This window comes from Neomonachus schauinslandi, chromosome 12 (genome assembly GCF_002201575.2).
Source record: "Neomonachus schauinslandi chromosome 12, ASM220157v2, whole genome shotgun sequence".
Lineage (NCBI taxonomy): Eukaryota > Metazoa > Chordata > Mammalia > Carnivora > Phocidae > Neomonachus > Neomonachus schauinslandi.
In genome coordinates this window covers 2,709,415-2,729,207 of record NC_058414.1, presented here as the reverse complement: position 1 = coordinate 2,729,207, position 19,793 = coordinate 2,709,415, and the positions used below count along the sequence as shown (strand labels likewise).

Here is a 19,793-nt window from a genome sequence, read left to right as displayed (position 1 = left end):
GGAGGGGTGGGGACTGTGAAAAACTAGGAAGTCTACATTCTGACCAAGTGCAGTCCAATCCCAAAATGCATGCGCTGTACTGGCCAAATAAAAACGCATGTGATCATTGGCCTTCAGTCTTCCCATCTGTGCCACTGGCATTGTACCAGAAGCTCAAGATAATTTAAACCGAATTATAATGGTCAGTTATGAAATTCTGTAGACATCTCAAATTTGAGGACATGTGTTCATAGATGTTAATGAATTAAACAAGGAATGAAAAGAGCCCTGTTCCTGATAATATAACCTCAAAAAAGACACAAAGGGGACCTTAAAATAATGAATGACTGTATCAATGTATTCCAATTAGGTAGCAGTAAGTTATAAGCTTCATGGGCAGGAAGACGTATACCGGCTCTCTATATAGTTAAAAATTCCATTGTGTTCTAATTACCCATTTAATTCCTTGAATACCAATGTGCAATTAACATTACAAATAATCAAGGTTAAAAATATAATTAATGCAAGTGTGATTTAGTTATAATTAAACTAATTACACAGACATGTAGTATAACAAGGGACTTGCAGGCCATTAAGGAGATGTAAATGTATTCTTTCTTTCAAGAACAGCTATTTGAATTTCATTTTCCAATTAGTTTACAAATGATTGGATGGAATTATGAACAAGAGTCAGGCTTCCAGGGGTGAGGAAAACAGACCATATATTTTTTGTTTGCTTTGGAAATTTGGATTCTTTTGTCCATATGTACTGGTAAATAGAGAAGTGAGGGACACACACACACTCACGCACGCACACACGCACACCACCCAAGAAACAAAACAACACCTTCTTCCTTCTACAATTGCAGGGAAAATCAAAAGCATAGTAACTTGACAGCTTCTATTCCGTACATGGGATTCCCTTTCAGAGTCTTCACCAGGATCACACATACCTTAAACACTCACCCAACTGATGATCAGTTCTATTTCCTGCTATTGAACACGATAGTTCCAAATACTGACATTTTATCAATTGACACAGACCAACCAAAGAATAATTGTATTCTCTGCCCATAGACGCAGCAATTACAACAGTAAAGAGCCAACACAGACAGGGATGCCTGGGTGGTTCAGTCGGTTAAGCGTCCCAACTCTTGGTTTCGGCTCAGGTCATGATCTCAGGGTTATGAGATCGAGCCCTGCATCAGGCTCCATGCTCAGCTTGGAGTCTGGTTGGGATTCTCTCTCCTTCTCCCTCTCCTTCTGCCCCTCCTGCTCATGCTGTGTCTGTCTGTCTCTCTCTCTCTCTCTCAAATAAATAAATAAAATCCTTAAAAAAAAAGTCAACTCAGCATAATGGGTAAGCATGTAGCACTTGGAGTGGGGCATGTTTTCAAGTCTCCAACGTCTTCATTTACGTCAGGAAAGCAAATATTTCTTAAATGAGAGTCCATGCCTGTTATTGGACAAGGTGGCTTTTACAGAAGATCTCAGCACATTCCATTCAAACCTGTGAGTTATCCTTCCTAGTATACAGGGGAGGAAACCAGACAAGCGGGAAATGGGAGAGGCAGGAAAACAGAGATCCTAAGAAGGAAAAGGGGAAAACAGGCACCAAGAAAACTCTGTGATGTATTCTACATCTGTCAGAATGAAACCGGAATGGCATTACCTACAACAAACCAACCCTAATTTTTCCACCTCTGAGGATGGCTGGAAACTGATTATCTGGAAAAATGGGTAAATAAAAACGGTAAATAACAAGCATCCTTCTGTCATTTTTAATATTAACTATATACTCTGAGTAATCAAATAAAATGTGGTAAAAGCAACTCTGTATCAAATTATCCCAGCTAGTCAATGAAAACTAAAGCTAAGAGTTGGAATATCACTGTCTTGTAGCCCCCACGGAAAGAATGCATTAACCCCGGCATGAGGCATCAAAACTGTTGACATCTGGGGACGCCTGGGTGGCTCAGTCGGTTAAGTGTCTGCCTTCGGCTCAGGTCATGATCCCAGGGTCCTGGGATCGAGTCCCACATCGGGCTCCTTGCTTGGCAGAGAGCCTGCTTCTCCCTCTACCTGCTCTGCCTGCCGCTCCCCCTGCTTGTGCTCTCTCTCTCTGACAAAAAAAATAAATAAAATCTTTAAAACAACAACAACAAAAAATGTTGACATCTGTATGTACATTGTACATCTGAAACCAACACAATATTATATGTCAATTATATTTCAGTAATAAATAAATAAGTACAGAGTGAGAATCAGACAGGATGTGCCCCTGAGGAAAGTAAACAACACTACCTCCTACTGACTCATGCCTAAGTCATGTACTTTAACTACATAATAAAGTGGTCAACATGTTTAAATAGGAACCTGAGCCTGATTAAGCCTCCGGATCCAGCTGCACCTTGCAAGAAAGAGGACAGAGAAGCATGTGAAACTTCACCATCTGTACTCAACCAGCAAAGCCTACAGACAGCTCTCTCTCCTAGTTCAATGGCGTGGGATCAACACGAGGATTGTAAGGAAAAGAAAGAGATGGAGGGAGACCTGCAGACTGAGAGATGTGAAAGTTGTATTGAGTCTTTACAAATGGCGTCTAGGGACAATCTTGGGTGATAAAGCTGTACAGAATCTTCTAGAAGAATGAGGTAGTAATTGCTATGGGCACACAGAGTGGCTCTGGGTTAGCAGTCAAAATTCTATTAGTTAGCCTGAGTCTTGGTTAGAAAAGTGTTGATCTTATAATAATATACTAAGCTACATTAAAAAAATCAGGGGGCACCTGGGGGCTCAGCCGGTTAAGCATCCAACTCTTTGATTTTGGCTTGGGTCATGATCTCAGAGTCATGAGACTGAGCTCTGAATGGGGCTCTGCACTTAGCGGGGAGTCTGCTTGAGATAGATTCTCTCTCTCCTTCCATGCCTCTCCCCCTTTCTCTCCCTCTCTAAAAAAAAAAAAAAAAAAAAAAAACAGGCTAGGAGTTACTCTAGGATCTGAAGGGTTTAAGGGGTATCAGTCTGGTTCTTTCTGAGCTAGGTACAGATTATAAAAGTGTATTTGCTTTGTAAAAATTCATTGAGAACTTATTTTCTATTTGTAACTTATACTTCAATGGAAAGTTTCTTAAAAGGAAATTTTTTTAAAAATTAAACCAAGAAACACAAGGTTTTGAGTATCAGAAATGTTCTTCTATGAAACTTTATGAAAGATTAACTCAAAATTATATATGTCATTTAAAGGACAGTGACAGCAATAATACCACTTTTTACATTTTCAGGATCAAGGTAGAGCTGGACAAAGAAGCAAATCTATAGACTTAATGATTTGATAATTTATTTAGAGAAGGAAGACTTTAAAAATCACTCAAATCAAGAAGTTAGAATTAGAAGTTAGGAGTAGTGAAAAAATTTTTATTTTTTTGGCAAGTCTAAAATTATTTTATTTATTTTTATTATGTCAAAAAAAATTTATTTATTTATTTGAGAGAGATTGAGAAAGAGACAGAGTGGAGGGGTGGGGGGGCAGAGAGAGAGAGAATTCCAAGCAGGCTCCCCGCTGAGCAGGGAGCCCCACGCAGGGCTCGATCCCAGGACCCCGGGATCATGACCTGAGCTGAAGGCAGACGCTTAACTGACTGAGCCCCCCAGGTGCTCTGCAGTAGTTAAAATTTTTAAATTAAGTAAATAGGTCTTTAAGAAAGTATAGTCAAAATTACAACAAAAATTAAAGATAGGAATAATTTAACAAGGTTAGAAAATGAAAGTTTTCAACAGCAAACTACTTTTTCTTATGAATCATAAATTTAAAATTCTACACAAAATTTAGTAAATAAAAGGAAATGTACATCCATGACAAAATTAAGTTTACTGCAGAAAGGTAAGAAGAGCTCAGTAATCAAAAATCTTTCATTAATGACATCAAGATGTCAAAAGAAAAAGAACTACAAAATGTTCATTTGTATGAATGCTAAAATGATAAATTTAAGATTTGCCTTAAAGAACTTTAAATAAAATTACAAAATAACACTAACAAGACAAATAATATGTACATGGTTTTCAAACCATCACATTTAGTAAAACAGAAATACTACCACCCTAGTGAGCAGTAGATGTGCTGCCATTTCATATTATTTTGAGAGTTCTTGGATAGTGCAAGGTTTGCAGAAGACACAGAATAAAAATTTCAGTTCTTTCCAAATTAATCTATAAATGCAACATAAAAGCAATTAAAATCTCAATGGAAATTGTGGACACAATGCTTTACACGCGTCTTCCTGTACACGCAAAAAATGGTGAATAGATTTTATTTGCTTCATTCATGGCTATGTAATTAGTGTCTAGAAAAGAAACACACACTCAAATATCTCCAGGCATTAGAAACAAGAAGAACCCTAGAGCAGCATCTTAAGCCACTGCCTGCTGGGTTTCCAATCTGAGTTACATAGAGCAGCTAGGAGTCTGGCCCCTGCAAGGTAATGGGGACCGAACGCACTCCTGTTTGATGAAGAGGGACCAGAACCAGGTCCAGTGTGATACCTGGGTCTACAGCACAGCTCCACCTCTTCTGAACGAGGCTGAGAGAAGCGGGCTGGGAACCTGGGGTACAAGAAAGCTGCTCATCCTCCAGGCTGGTCAGCAGCACAGCGCCCAGACGAAGCTGTGCCGTGACTGGGAATGGGATAGTCTCCCCTTTGGCTGCAGGCTGGGACCCCAAATCCTTCAACACAAGACCTGGCTCTGCATGGGATAGCTGGAGAATCAAGAGGGGAAGGAAGCACCCAACTGACAGAAGGTGACACATAGGAAAAGAGAGAGCAAACGCAAAACACACAAACACACTCACTTGGGAGCCCAGCTAGCGGAGTTCCAAGCTATGAGAAAATCTAACGAGAAGAAATTCAAAAGAACAAACAATTAAGAGATTAAATACTTCCTGATAGAGACAAATTCATCTGGATGAATAAATCTAAAAAAGATATGCATGCACTCTGTAAAGAAAACTACAAAGTATAATTAAATGTATCTTTTAGGGGTGCCTGGATGGGCCAGTGGGTTAAGTATCTGCCTTCGGCTCAGGTCATGATCTCAGGGTGCTGGAATTGAGTCCCGAGTCGGGCTCCCTGCTCCGCGGGGAGTCTGCTTCTCCCTCTCCCTCTGCCCTTCCTCCCTGCTTGTGCTCCTTCCTTCTCTCTCTAATAAATTCAAATAAATAAATAAAATCTTTTATAAATAAATAAATGCTATCTTTTAAACAACCTAAATAAATGTCTATATATACTAGAGTCGTGGAAAAGGCAAACAGAATTTCAACAAGATCTCAATATCCTCAAATTATAGTATAAATGTGATGCAATCCCAATCAAAATGTAAATAATGTGACATTTTTATAGTGAGTGGTAAAATGATCCTAATAAAAATAATAAAAAGGTCCCAAAAGAGTTCAAACAATTCTGAAAATCAAGAACTCGGAAGACAGACAGGCAGGGAAGCCGTGTGGGATGCATCACGAAGCAAGAGAAATCAAGACCGAGAGCCCCAGCATATTGAGCACACGGTATATACAGAAGTGCTTCCAACTGATGGACAAGAAGACACCGTGGTGAAAAAATGTCATTAAGCGAACTGGAACTCAGGATAGAAAAAAAATCAAGGGGCGCCTGGGTGGTTTGGTCAGTTGAGCATCAGACTCTTGATTCCAGCTCAGGTCATGATCTCAGGGTCATGGGATCGAGCTCTGCGTGGGGCTCTGTGCTGAGCTGAGCCTGGAGTCTGCTTGGGATTCTCTCTCTCCCTCTGCCCCTCTCCCCCTGCTCTCTCTCACTCTCTCTAAAAATAAAAAATAAATAAATATATTTGAAAAAAAGGAAAAACATCAAATTATATTTCTACCACACAGTGTTTCTAAATATAAACTCTAAATATAAATTAAATACAAGAATGTTAAGCTTTATGACCTTAGAAAGAGAAGAATTTCTTAAGATTCAAAGAATAAGAAATAACAAGGGAAAAAAATGATAAATTGGCTTCATCAAAACTGCAAATATCTACACACACAAACTTATAAAACAAAGTTAAAATTCAAGGTACCACTGAAAGGTAATTCTTTTTTTTTTTTATTCTTATGTTAATCCCCATACATTACATCATTAGTTTTAGATGTAGTGTTCCATGATTCATTGTTTGTGCATAACACCCAGTGCTCCCTGAAAGGTAATTCTTAAAACACATAAAACATGCAAAAGATTAGTTTCCAGTTGGTGGGAATGCCAACTGGTGCAGCCACTCTGGAAAAGAGTAAGGAGGTTCCTCAAAAAGTTAAAAATAGAGCTACCCTACAATCCAGTAACTGCACTACTAGGTATTTACCCAAAGGATGCAAAAATATTGATTTGAAGGGGCACATGCACCCTAATGTTTATAGCAGCAATGTCCACAATAGTCAAACTATGGAAGCAGCCCAAATGTCCACTGACTGCTGAGTGGATAAAGATGTATGTAGATATATATATGCACACACACAATGTACATATGTGGTGTATATATACATTGTATATATTTCTATATGCAGTGTAGTATTTCATTGGCTGAAATACTATTCAGCCATCAAAAAGAATGAAATCTTGTCATTTGCAATGACGAGGATGGAACTAGAGGGTATTATGCTAAGCGAAATAAGTCAGACAAAGTCAAATACATGATTTCACCCAGATGTGGAATTTAAGAAACAAAACAGATGAACGTAGAAGAAGGGAAGGAAAACTAAAATAAGATGAAAACAGAGGGAGGCAAACCATAAGAGACTCTTAACGATAGAGAACAAACTGAGGGTTGCTGGAGGGATGGGGTAACTGGGTGATGGGCATTAAGGAGGGCATGTGTTGGGATGAGCACAGGGTGTTATACGTAAGTGACAAATCACTAAATTCTACTCCTGAAACCAATATTACACTTGAATTTAAATAAAATTTTAAAAATAAAAATTTTAAAAATAATAAAAATTAAAATAAAAAAAAAGATTAATCTCCAGTTGAATGTATGAAAAACTCTTACATTAATGAGTAACCAAAAGACAGACAACCTTATAGAGAAAAGGACAAAGGGCATGACAGGAAATTGGCAGGAAGGAAACCTACCAAACAAATAAATGTGGGAAAAGCACTCAAGTTCATGAATAATCAAAGAAGTGCAAATTAATTTAACAATGAGATTTCATGCCCACCAGATTTGTAAAAAATTAAAACAATAACTATTATGGAAGGGGATTGGGAGATGCTCATGGAATAATGTAAATGAAGCATACCAAATAAATGATCTTTATATTCTTGTCTGATTTTAAAATATGCATCTCTCCACACAAACACCACATTTAATCACCCATACTTCACACACAGATAATAGATAAAATTAGATATAGGGGCGCCTGGGTGGCTCAGTTGATGAAGTGTCTGCCTTCGGCTCAGGTCATGATCTCAGGGTCCTGGGATCGAGCCCCGCATCGGGCTCCCTGCTCAGCGGGGGGTCTGCTTCTGCTTCTGCCTCGCCCTCCGCCCCTCTACCTGCTCATGTTTGCTCTCTCACCCTCTCTCTCTCAAATAAATAAAATCTTTTTTAAAAATCAGATACATACACACAGATATGAATGTATGTCTAAATTACACCCAGCAGGAGACATGTAAATATTAACACTGCATTTTAAGAGTCCAAGAAAATTTCCCACTGCCTGGCACATCATAGAAGGACAGTAAGTATTTGTCGATGCAAAGAATTAGCCAATTCATGGGAGATTTTAATATTTTTGAACAACTTTTTTTCAATTACTCTATTTGAACCCATATATACAAATCTCAAGCGCATTATTTCCAGGCATACTTAAAAGTGACCCTGTGACCCCAACAGACAGGCTATGAAATCAACTATGGTACTCAGATGGGAGCTATTTATAGAAGGACCTTCCCAGGACATGGTTTTCCTTATGTAAGTTGAGCAACAGACGTCCGAAATCTACTATCGACATTGTCAAGTTGCAGTGAATTTGCTGCAGTAGAAAAAAAAGATATATGCCAGGGACTTTATAATCCGGTACGGAAAGGAAGAAGTGTGCGTATAGAGGGAGCCACGGAAACATCCGTTTTGGGACTCACATGACGGCACGCGGAAGGCCCGCCCGGAAAGAGCCCTAAACTTGCAAGTGGGAGATTTTAGTTAGTGCAATTGGGGCAAGTCAGCTCCTCGGGCAAACTTACAGCAAGAAGCAAGCAGCCAATCCGGCCTCCAGAGAGGTTTGGAACCAGGATTCTCCTTCTTTGGAGAGACAAGAACCTCTAACGGTCCTGACCAGAGCAGGGACAGAGAAGTCAGTGCCTCATCCAACTCGATGACCACACCTCTGACAGCACCCACAACCCTGGGGACATGTCCCCAAGTCAGCAGTGCAGCTCGGAAGGAATCAGAGAATGGGGTGACACGCACCCTAACTGGCCGCATTAGGAGTGACATACGGAGATAAAACTCTGTGGGGTTACCCAAAGAGCCCCCACAGGACCCAGTGGCCTCGGACAGTCTGCAGCATGCAGAACACCCAGAATCTTCCATAGTATTTGCAGCAAGGGGAATAGATGTTTTCCCTGCTTCCCCAGATGCCACCGTCTGGATTTTCATACATATACTCTCCCCAGCCCAAAGCTGTCAACCCCCTGAAAGAGGGGGTCTGGGTGGTGAAAGAGGGAAACCATGTAGCCCCCTGGGGCCACTGTCCCATGGGTGGGGGTGTTTGAAGCTGGATCTGTTGGGGAAGCAAGAAGAGCCAGCCCCTGGCCGTTTCCCGCTCACTTGTCAGCAACCAGACACCTAGAGCCCATCGGGGGCCACAAAAGAGGTCAGCCCTGCGTGCTTTCTGCAGACATGTCCTTGACCCTGTGGCCAGATGTAGGGAGCTTATCTCATTGGCCCTGGAGGCTCTTCCCTGTCTGAAAAGGGGCACCTGGCAGCTAACTGGAGGGTAAATATGGAGGGAAGAGGCATCTCAGACTCTGGGCACAGGACTGAGGGGACACGGGCTGTGTGTCAGGCAGCAAGAATGACTGCATCTGGATTTACCCTGTGGGAGTCCTGGCGACGGCATGTCCTGAGGTCGGTGGGGCATCCCCGTTCAGCATCTTGAATGTGGTGCTCTTCCCAGCCCCGTTGGGCCCCAGGAGCCCAAAGCACTGAAAGGAGAAGAAGGAGCAGCCAGCTCAGAGCCGACATTTCTGGTTTCTCATAATCCCAGACCTTTAAAACCACACGATTGTACAAAGCACTCTGGAAATGATCGTGGTGTCTGAGCGGTGTGACCATGTCGACAATCACCTGCGATGAGTGAATCTGTGTAAGGAACACTCCAGAGGGTGAGAAGTGAATGCCAACTACCAGGATCGTGCTGAGATCCCCCGTCCTCTGGGGGGGCGGTCCCAACAAGGTCCTAACTGTGTCCCTTTGTGGAGGATGGTAGTTCTTGAAACTCACATCATTGTAATCATTATCCTCTTGACACTGCTTAAAGTACGTTCTCGGGGTGCCTGGGTGGCTCAGTTGGTTAAGCTTCTGAATCTTGGTTTTGGCTCAGGTTATGATCTCAGGTTGTAAGATCGAGCCCCACATCAGGCTCCCTGCTCAGTGCAGAGTCTGCTCAGGATTCTCTCTCTCTCTCTCTCTCTCCCTCTGCCCCTCCTGCACTCACGTGTGTGTGCTCTCTCTCTCTCAAATAAATAAATAAATAAAATCTTCAAAATATAAAGTACATTCTTAAAATATTCTCCCCACTCTCCCTCCCCTTCTCCCCACCCCCAACTCAGACTCTAGGCTGATCTTGACTTGAGTCAAGAAGAGAACTGTTAGTTCTAAACTCTGACTCTCAGCATCAACATTTGGGGGGGGGGGAGGGGCGGGGGGGGCGGTGTTTGGTTCAATGTTGTCTTATATTCCAGGTGAAAAATGGCCTTCTTGCTGTCTTTTCTAGACTTCATCTTTATTCATCAGTATGTTCTTAGCTAGAGATTCTGTGGTAGAGACTGAGTCTGTGTGGTTCATCAGCTGGCTTTCTGTCTATTGACCGCAGCTGACTTCCCTGCTCCTTGAATCTTGGGAAAGTGCCTGTTCTGGCTTTCCTGGCGCTGGCCCTACCTAATTACCACAGGACCCTATGTGGCACCTCTGGATGACAGGTGCTTCCCTGAATTACCACCTGCTTTCATAGCCATGCTTCCCCCCGTCTCGACTGGATCTCTCCCACCATCCGACCCATGGACCCAGCTGCTGTTTCTGGACTGACAGCTCTAAGGCAGTACCATTCACGCGCTTTTACCCTCGCCTTGCCGTTACCTAACACGCTACGTGATCATGGTCTTCTGTTTCCTACCCAGTTATTCATTCCTAGAGGGACGGGGACATAGCTCAGTCTTCTCTGTCTCTTCCACTGGCTCTTACAAAGCACTTCACATCTAAGTATTTAAACCACGTTCACAAAAAGTCCAGCAAACAGAACTCAAATGTAAGTGGCACCTTGGATCATCTCAGATCCCTGGAGCACCTCCCTTATGAAGTGTTCCAAGTTTTTCTCTTACCCTTCAGCTTAAAACTACCCCGACAGGTAGTAGCAAAACTAAAAATGATTTTTGAAGTAGAGGTAAAACAAATAGTTCAATATGATGCCAAAGGTTGCAGAGTTAGTCTTTGGGTTGAGTGGCCAATAGTAGCTACAAAAAAACTCCTTCAGCCAGAGTCCTGGCGACAGCATGTCCTGAGGTACGTATTGAATGTGGTGAATGGTCATATACCATTCACCACATTCAAGATGCTGAACGGGGGATGCCCCACCGACCTCAGGACACATACAGTCCTCTTCAGCCACAAACCACAGTGCAGCACATAAGGATACTCCTGGATCAACTTAGACTGGTCCCCAGGCTTCTCTTTCCCTCCCAACAGTCCTCTCTGAAACACCTGCTCTCTGCTCACAGTGCAGCATGGCCGCCAATCACGTAACCATGTAACCTGCCTCGAGCCTCTCAGGAGCTGGGAACAATATGAATGCAAGGTACCTCTTATTTTTAACAGTTAATTAAAGGTAATCACTTTCAGAGTTGATTTCTTTTTATGCAATTAAGCACAAATCAGGAACAATTTGCATGGCTTCTATCAGTTCTGATTAAACATTTCTACGAGAATTAATGCCATATCCGAGCAAAAAAATTCTGAGCTATTGCCTTGGGGTGAGTGTTCTTTCCCTTTCCCAAGGAGCATTTTAGTAGATGGGCTTAATTGGCCAGTTACAAAGTATGGAAGTCCGAGTTAGAGTTAGAAGAGGTTCCCTGAATTAATTGGGTTGATAAAGTATTTGTACTCAATAAAATGTCATCCCATAGCATAAACAACGATTAAAACTCTTTAATCACATGAAATTTTTAACATTACGAAACAGAATAAACCCCATCCATCAGTCAGCAAAGTTTTCGCTGGGGAAAGAGCCAATAGACTCTCTACTCAGATTCTGTGTCTAGTGATTTTTGCAGAAATTCCAGAAATTTGAAGGCTCTTGGGTCCGACCACAGATATCCTGAGCCTAACACAAGCCAATGCACAGAGATACGTGGGTTTGTAACAGAAAGGGGTACAGATAGAAGGTCCTTACCTCTCCTCTTCGTATGCCCAAACTAATATCTCGCACAGCAGTGGTCCTCTTAAAGCAGCTTCCGTAGCTTTTACTAAGGTTGTGTAACACAAGAAGGTCTTCACTGGTTCTTCCTTTCAACACTCTTATCTGCTCTTTTTCAACATCTAGGTCCTTGGAGGATGTGAGTGTGCCCTGGATGGCAGACTGACCCCTGGGAAGATGAAGTAAGGGTTAAGTCACACATGAGAACTGGAGATGGAAGAGTCAAGAGAGACAGAAAGGTCAGAGACCTGTCGAAACAGAAGATGTGGTCTTGAGGCTGCACTGTCAGCTCTGGTCCACACACCTTACTTCTGCCATTGCGATTAATAATGAGCAAGAGTCCGGGGCACCTGGGGGGCTCAGTCAGTGAAGCGTCTACCTTGGGCTCAGGTCATGGTCCCAGGGTGCTGGGATCGAGCCCCACGTCAGGCTCCCTGCTCAGCGGAGAGCCTGCTTCTCCCTCTCCCTCTGCCTGCCTCTCTGCCTACTTGTGTTCTCTCTCTATCTCTCTGTCAAAAAAATAAATAAAATCTTAATCAAAAAAAAAGAAAAAGAAAAAGAAAACATAACAAGCAAGAGTCCACATTCATCCCCTAATGTGAAGGAAATGTTCATGTTCCTAAAAGACAGCGAAGTGGACAGATGCTCAACTAGAGCTGCTTTTCAATTTTAGGAATAATAAAAAAAGGCCAGGCTTCTGTGCAAAGTGGAAAAAGAATGTATCACAAAATTATTACAAGGAGTCATATTGTCTAAGCATTTTTAGCAAATAGGTCACTTAAGTGCGTAGTACATAAAAAAAAGCCCAAACATTATAGTTACATAGAACACACTGGATTGTGTAAAGGGATTGTACAGCAAGCACTTCTTCACACAACACCACGCATAATAGATTTAATAAGTATTTATCAGGTGAATACAAATTTAATATTCACTTCAAATTTATTTGCTCTAAATCTGAGCTGCTCTTTTTTCAATCTTCCTTATGATTTTCAACCCAGCACATTTTAACTTTAAAGTAAATTTCGATTTCTCCTGTAAACTGTAACATGCCAACATTTTAATCATTAAATAGGTACAGACCCCCGAGTTAAGGTTGTACCAAAATCAACTTCCTGGTTTTGCCAATGAGATACTGTCATGTAATATACGACCAAATTAATCACGGCATCATTGGGAGAAGCCGAGTAAAGGGTGCACAGGGACTCTGTACAAATTCTGCAATTCCTTCTGAGTCTTCAACTTTTCTGAGATACAAAGGCATTTAAAATAAAATAAAATATTTAAAATAAAATCTCCCAGTGCCTTAGGTCCTTTCCCTGCATTATTTTTTCTGTGCCTAAAATCACCCTTGAACAAATACAGAATCTATTCAACATGCAACCTAGAGGACGAGTGAATACACCTAGCTACTCGGAAGTATCTATTGCATGACACCATTCATATAACATTCAAAAGCACGAGAAACAAGTCACTGGAGAAAAAACCAAGATCAGTGGAAAATTACAGAAATCAGTACTCCAGGATCATTATATCAGCTCAGGAATGCTCTGCAATTCTTATATTCTGTACTGGGAACAAGATTATACGGTGGATTTGAAATGCATAGCTTTAGGCTAAGTGTGAACTTAAGGTATTTTATAAAAAGACTGATTGATTTTAGGGGGGGCCACGGGAAAGGGAGAGGGAGAGAGCATCTCAAGCAGGCTTGCCGCTGAGCGTGGAGCCCGCCCGGGGCTCGATCCCACCACCCTGAGATCATGACCCGAGCTGAAACCAACAGCCAGATGTTCAACCATGCCACCCAGGCGCCCCTGAACTTAATGTATTTTAATGGATGAAAAGTAATGGTTTTTAAGGTGCAAAAAGAAAAAAAACCACCCAAGAACAGTGGTTATGTCCAGCATGCTATTTAGCATGGATCACACGGACGCTGACCCCTCCACTGACAAGAATAAGCACAACACCAGCGCCTACATTACGGAGGAAGGAGACGCCCGGGCACCTGAGAGTCGAAATGCCCAGCAGTGGCAGAGAAATGCCTCCGGGCCACGTGCCTGCTCGCACCCAACCAGCACCTGGGCACGCAGGGCCAGGTCAGCTCCAGACCGGACAGAGGAGGCTAGAAGGGCCCCAAACGGCCCCAGCCTGCCTGGTGTTCTGCCCGGGCTCAGGTTCTCACGGAGACTTGGATTCTCAGCAGACGACCAAAGACCCTCCGCAGACGCGGTCGGGGCCACGGCCGGCGGGGGCAGACAGCAAGGAGGAGGGGTCCGCACCTGCTCAGGGACCCGCTGCTGGCTGGGGGGGTGCGGGGGGGACAGGCACTATCCCTCCCAGGTGCGGGGGGGGGGGCATCTTCCTGTTTACGAGCGTGATTCAACACCAGTGTTCGGCATTTACCGCGCGAAGGAGCAGATGGTCAAGCAGAGCAGAGTGACACGTAAACACTATGAAACGACACTCCGGCCCCGGCAGAGAGAGACGGGCCGCAACGGGAAGGCTGGGAAGGCATCGGGCCGGCCCTGGGGGTGGGGAGCAGCACGAGGTGGGTGCTGGAGGCGGGGGAGGCCAGTCCTGCCAGGGGCCCCGACTGAGCAGATGACCAGAGGCAAATGTCACCCATGGGGGTCGAGGGGGTGTCACAGAGAGCTTCACAGGGCATGAGCTGCCCGACTTGAGGGGGCCTAGCTAAGAACATATGATTTTCTTCTTTTGTCAATGATGAGTGACCTGGCCAGACATGGACTTTTTTTTTTTTTTTAAGATTTTATTTGACAGAGAGAGAGCACAAACACGGGGAGTGGGAGAGAAGAGAAGCAAACTCCCCGCTGAGCAGGGAGCCCAATGAGGGGCTCTGTCCCAGGACCCTGGGATCACGACCTGAGCCGAAGGCAGATGCTTCACCGACTGAGCCACCCAGGTGCCCCTAAATTAATTTGTTTTTTAAACCCACTTCTGGGAGCCTGTGGGTGGCTCAGTCGGTGAAGCATCTGCCTTCGGCTCAAGTCGTGATCCCAGGGTCCTGGGATCGAGCCCCACATCCGGCTCCCTGCTCAGCGGGAAGCCTGCTTCTCCCTCTCCCTCTGCCTGCCTCTCTGCCTACTTGTGCTTTCTCTCTCTCTGTCAAATAAATAAATAAAATCTTTAAAAAAAAACACAAGCTAATTTAGTGAGACCCCACTGTAGTAAGTCATCCATAGAGGTAGCAGGCAACTAGTGTCTCAGTCAGATGACATTTCAGTGTCCTGCGGCCCCCACACTGACAAAGAACAATAAATATTGATGATTTGCTATGGATAGCAAAGGTATTATTCTAAAATATGGTGGAACAAATGCTCCGCCAAGTGAGACAAGGAGTCTTCTCTTTTAAAAAGAAGTCTTCTGATGCTCTCCTGGAGAGAATGGGGCACCCTGAAATCCACCCAAGGGGATTCTACGGTCTAGATTTTATTTAAAACAGATTAAACTCATGAGGGCCGATCAAGGAACCAATTATGTTTGAAAGGCACTCAGAATTCTCCTCCAAATTCAGTCAGATACTGGAAATCTAGACTCCAGAGGGATTGTGGCCAATTCGAGAGAGCTTTGGGATTTATATTCAGGGCGGCTTGCTGCTCTAGCAGACTGAAAGGAATTCGAAAGGAAGCATGTCTTGAAATGACTAACGGGAACAATTCTATAAAGGCACCGCCACGAAATATTCATAACGTGTCCACGATCCTTAACAGGTTCTCCAGCGACATGATCCTAATTAGTAATTTCTCCATGTAGGATCCGTCTCGGATCCTTAGAGAGACACGTGCAGCTCTTAGAGAGACCAAGGCAACGGATGGGGGCCGCGTGGGGCACAAGGAGACACACACACCGTGAGGCCGACACAGCAAAGCGTATTTCCTCCCTGTGTGTCTATAATGTGTCATCTGATTATAGTCCAGACGCCTGCGCAAAGCCACCTAAATCCCACTTAGAATAATAGAGACACGCATGTGTGCGTGCGTGTGCGTGTGCGTGCGGATGGACCACATTACAGATCTACAAATACATACACCTCAACGTAAATATAAATAAAATATATACATTATATACAATTATGTATCTATATGTGGGATATATGTAAATGTTAGTACTAATAAATATTATATATATATTCCTTCCACTACCTGACGTTCATCGTCACCTAACAAAGAGAAGAACACAGCATCAATGGCAACAGGCAGGATTTGGCAAAGGGCAAGCGGTTATCAGGCTGACCTTCCATCCATTCCTGATGTTAGGAGTTAAAGTCATTTAGCTACAAAAATAAATTATGTGAGGGGCGCCTGGGTGGCTCAGTCGTTAAGCGTCTGCCTTCGGCTCAGGTCATGATCTCAGGGTCCTGGGATCGAGCCCCGCGTCGGGCTCCCTGCTCAGTGGGGAGTGAGTTTCTCCCTCTGCCCCTCACTCTGCTCGTGCTCTTCCTCTCTCAAATAAATAAATAAAATCTCTTAAAAATTAATTTATTAATTAATTTTGTTATGGTATCAACTAAATTCGCCCTAGACGCTACAATCAGAGTAAGAGGGAAATTGAGCAATTTCAAAGGGGACAACTAAATAATTAGAACGATTATCTTGCAGGTTGGCACTTTATCTTTTGACGTTCTCCTTCCTAGCACTGGAGACTCACACCAATCAAAAAAGAAAAGAAAGAAAGATGGAAAGAAAAGAGAAGAAAAAGCAACATGAAATCTTCACTCATTAGCACCGTGTTATCACACGGATCAGACACATTTCTTGTCTTGCTATCTCCAGAATGGAGCTTCCTCTCCCTCTTTGTTGAACAGGTGGCGCCCTTCCGGGCTGAGCCCCACAGGACATACCGTGGCCGCTGCAGAAGGTCCCAGTGCAGCAAAATCCTCAAGAGGAGAAGCACCGTGCCCTGCGAGGCCAACTGCACGAAGATCCAGCCCAGGAAGTTCATCTCAAAGGGGCTCACGTAGGAATCGATGCCAAAGTTGTGGGTCAGGTCATATTTGATCTGATTGTAACAGAGTTCTATCAGTCCCTGACCCAGGCAGAACTGAGGGAAAATGGTGAAGACCCACTTGAGGACATCATAGATGTTCTGTAAATTCTGTACAGTGAGAGAAAGGGAAAATAAATCACATCAAAAGCTGTTCACACCCTCCGTCTGCCCTTGTTGGTCCTGTGTCCAGGTCCCCCCCTGCCCCAGCCACTCGGTGACAGGCGCAGATGGGCATCGAACTGGAGAGGATTAGTCTCAAGCCTCAGGTCTGGTGGTTTTGCCTTGCTGGGTGGTGGACGTGCTTGGGAGTCCCCACCCGCTTCTTCCTCCTGAGTTCCACTTCTGGAACGGGCATGTCTGTCCTAAGCCTGTCCTGTGGCTGTACTTTGGAAGCACATAACTGGTGTGCTTCCCAGGCTCACACGTGGAGAGGAATTCTGTCTCACGACGCATCACGCCTAAAGCATTGCCTGCACCTGATTTAGGTGAGACCTCACTAAAGACTTTCGAGTTGAAGCCAGATAAATCAAGACGTTGGGGGCTGTTGGGATGGATTGGATGTATTTTTCCTGCAAGAAGGACATGAATTTGGGGGGGTGAAATGTTATGGACTGAAGATTTGTGCCCCCCAAATTCACAGGTGTAGCCCTAACTCCCATTGTGATGGTATTAGGAGGTTGGACCTTAGGGAGATGATTGGGTTAGATGGGGTCAGGAAAACTGAGCCCCCACAATGGGATCAGTGCCCTCGTGTGAAGAGCGAGAGACCCCAGAGCTTCCCCTCTCTGCCGTGCGAGGACACAGCAAGAAGGAGGCCATCTCCAAGCCAGGAAGCGGGTCCCACCCAAGAGCTGATTCTTCAGCAGGCACCTCGATCTCGGATGCCCAGCCTCCAGAACGGTGAGCAACAGCATCTGCTGGTCATGGTCCCCAGCCTGTGGCAGGTGTTACAGAAGCCCAGGTAAGACAGACAGGTAACATCCCGAGCCACAGGCCACATGAGTGTTCAAACAAGCGGACAATACTGGGAGCTGTCGCCATGAGCAGGTAAGTAACATGTAAGGTGCCTAGTACGAAATTAGCGTATAGTAAATGTTCAGTGTATGTAGTTGTCTCTATGAAACTTGTTACCATTAAGTGTAATTACAAGGACAAGGATGAATAAGGGAGCAGATGGAAAGCTAGAGCAAACAGTATAAAATCGCAAAGAAAATAAAAATGTATATGACAGGCTGCATATATTTGGACAATATCATTTTTAAATTAAATGTATATAAAAATTCAACATCTCCCATAAAATATACTATTTTTTTATCATCTGGTGTTTTATGAATGTTAGCTTTATTTTACAATGAGATTAGAACTGTTACCATGTTAAACATCATCCACTAGGACTTTCCACAAAGTATCCTGTGTTCCAACCTTAATGGAACTTCACTGCCTTTCACTCCCTCAATAAATGTATAGAGTATTGAGAGGTAAACCCAGTTACCACTCAGGAAACAGGCTCAAGCGGCTGATGAATGTGTTCAGGCCACATTGTGGTAGGGCCGGGACTTGACCCTGATCATTCTGGCCCAAGGACTAAAATCTCTCCACCCAGGATTGCAGCCTTTGGAGAAAATTCACTGCAAAGTGGTCCCTTGAGCTGACTTTTAGACACGGTGTAGCTAAGCATGTAACTCAGAAAGACCACAGTAACTACAGCTACCTGACAAGGCTATAGAGGTAATCATCAAGAATTAGGCTTGGGGCACCTGGGGGGCTCAGTCGGTTAAGCGTCTGCCTTCAGCTCAGGTCATGATCCCAGGGTCCTGGAATTGAGTCCCAACTTGGGCTCCCTGCTCAAGTGGAGAGCCTGCTTCTCCCTCTGCCTCTGCCCCCAGCTCATGCATGCGCACTCTCTCTCTCTCTTTAATAAATAAATAAAATCTTTAAAAAAAAAAATAAAGCAAAAAGACAATTCATGGAGCAGGAGAAAATACCTGCAAATTATCTGACAAGGGTACAGTATTTACACTTAAAGAGAACTCTTACAATTCAACAATAAAAAGACAATCCAATGCTTAAAAAGTTAAGGACTTGAATAGACCTATTATTTTTTAAATATTTATTTATGGGGCGCCTGGGTGGCTCAGTCAGTTAAGCATCTGCCTTCGGCTCAGGTCATGATCCGAGGGTCCTGGGATGGAGCCCCAAGTTGGGCTCCCTGCTCAGCCAGGAGCCTGCTTCTCCCTCTTCCTCTGCCGCTCCCCCTGCTTGTGCTCGCTCTCTCTCTGTGTCAAATAAATAAATAAAATCTTAAAAAAAAAAAAGAATTAGGCTCACTGTTTTACCGTCATTCAAACATTCACCTGAAGAATAATATTTTATAAGGAAGCAAAATCATCATGAGGTATACATTGTAATACACGACATGGGATGTGCCGTATCACAAATACTGAGGAAAAATTTACAAAATCATCAATTGTATATTTCATCCTAGACAATGTCCAGTTTTCCTTTATGATGCAAATGGACAGCTTGACTTATATAAATGCAGTCTTAAATAACGTGATTTGGGAGCAACAGAAAATTCAACAAAGGAATATGAATTGTTCCACTGTGGCTTATTGTCTTTTGCATACAGACACGGAAAAAACATGAATGCTTCATCTGATTTTTCCCTTAACTCTTGTCCTGACTACCTGCCATCTTTATAGATTTCAACCAGTCCTAAAGGGGCTTGTTAATCCCAGTTTTTATAAAACTGTGTCAGTCCCTGAATCACATAATGTGCCACATGAAAGCATCTTCTCTCACTGGTTATGACGTAGAAGCAGTAGAGTATGACAGCTTCCGACTCAGGAACTGGGAACTAAGAGACAGACACAGTAATGACGAGGACTTCAGATCTGCCTTAAGGAATTCACAACTGTCCCTATTCCAATGAGAACAGAACCGTCCACGATGCCTGAACACTGAAGGAGCAAGTAACCTGCACATACAAGTGCACGAATTCAGGGAATAACAATCCATAAATGTCCAATTTAGGATAACTGCGAATTGATGAAGTATGCAAAGAAAGAAATTACTGGGACTATGAGTTATTCCCCTCCGGACATCCCTC

General features: G+C 43.5%; 1 protein-coding gene across 1 annotated transcript in view; it reads right to left on the bottom strand.

The window, feature by feature from the left end:
• Positions 1–19,793, bottom strand: part of ABCA13 (ATP binding cassette subfamily A member 13) — a 386,205-nt gene that overhangs the window by 73,265 nt on the left and 293,147 nt on the right. Inside the window, exons 53-55 of the mRNA XM_044920208.1 lie at positions 16,539–16,792; positions 11,654–11,846; positions 9,082–9,191 (exon numbers count right to left, since the gene is read on the bottom strand). Coding sequence (XP_044776143.1) covers positions 9,082–9,191; positions 11,654–11,846; positions 16,539–16,792 — 557 coding nt within the window. The remainder of the gene's footprint in view (positions 1–9,081; positions 9,192–11,653; positions 11,847–16,538; positions 16,793–19,793) is intronic.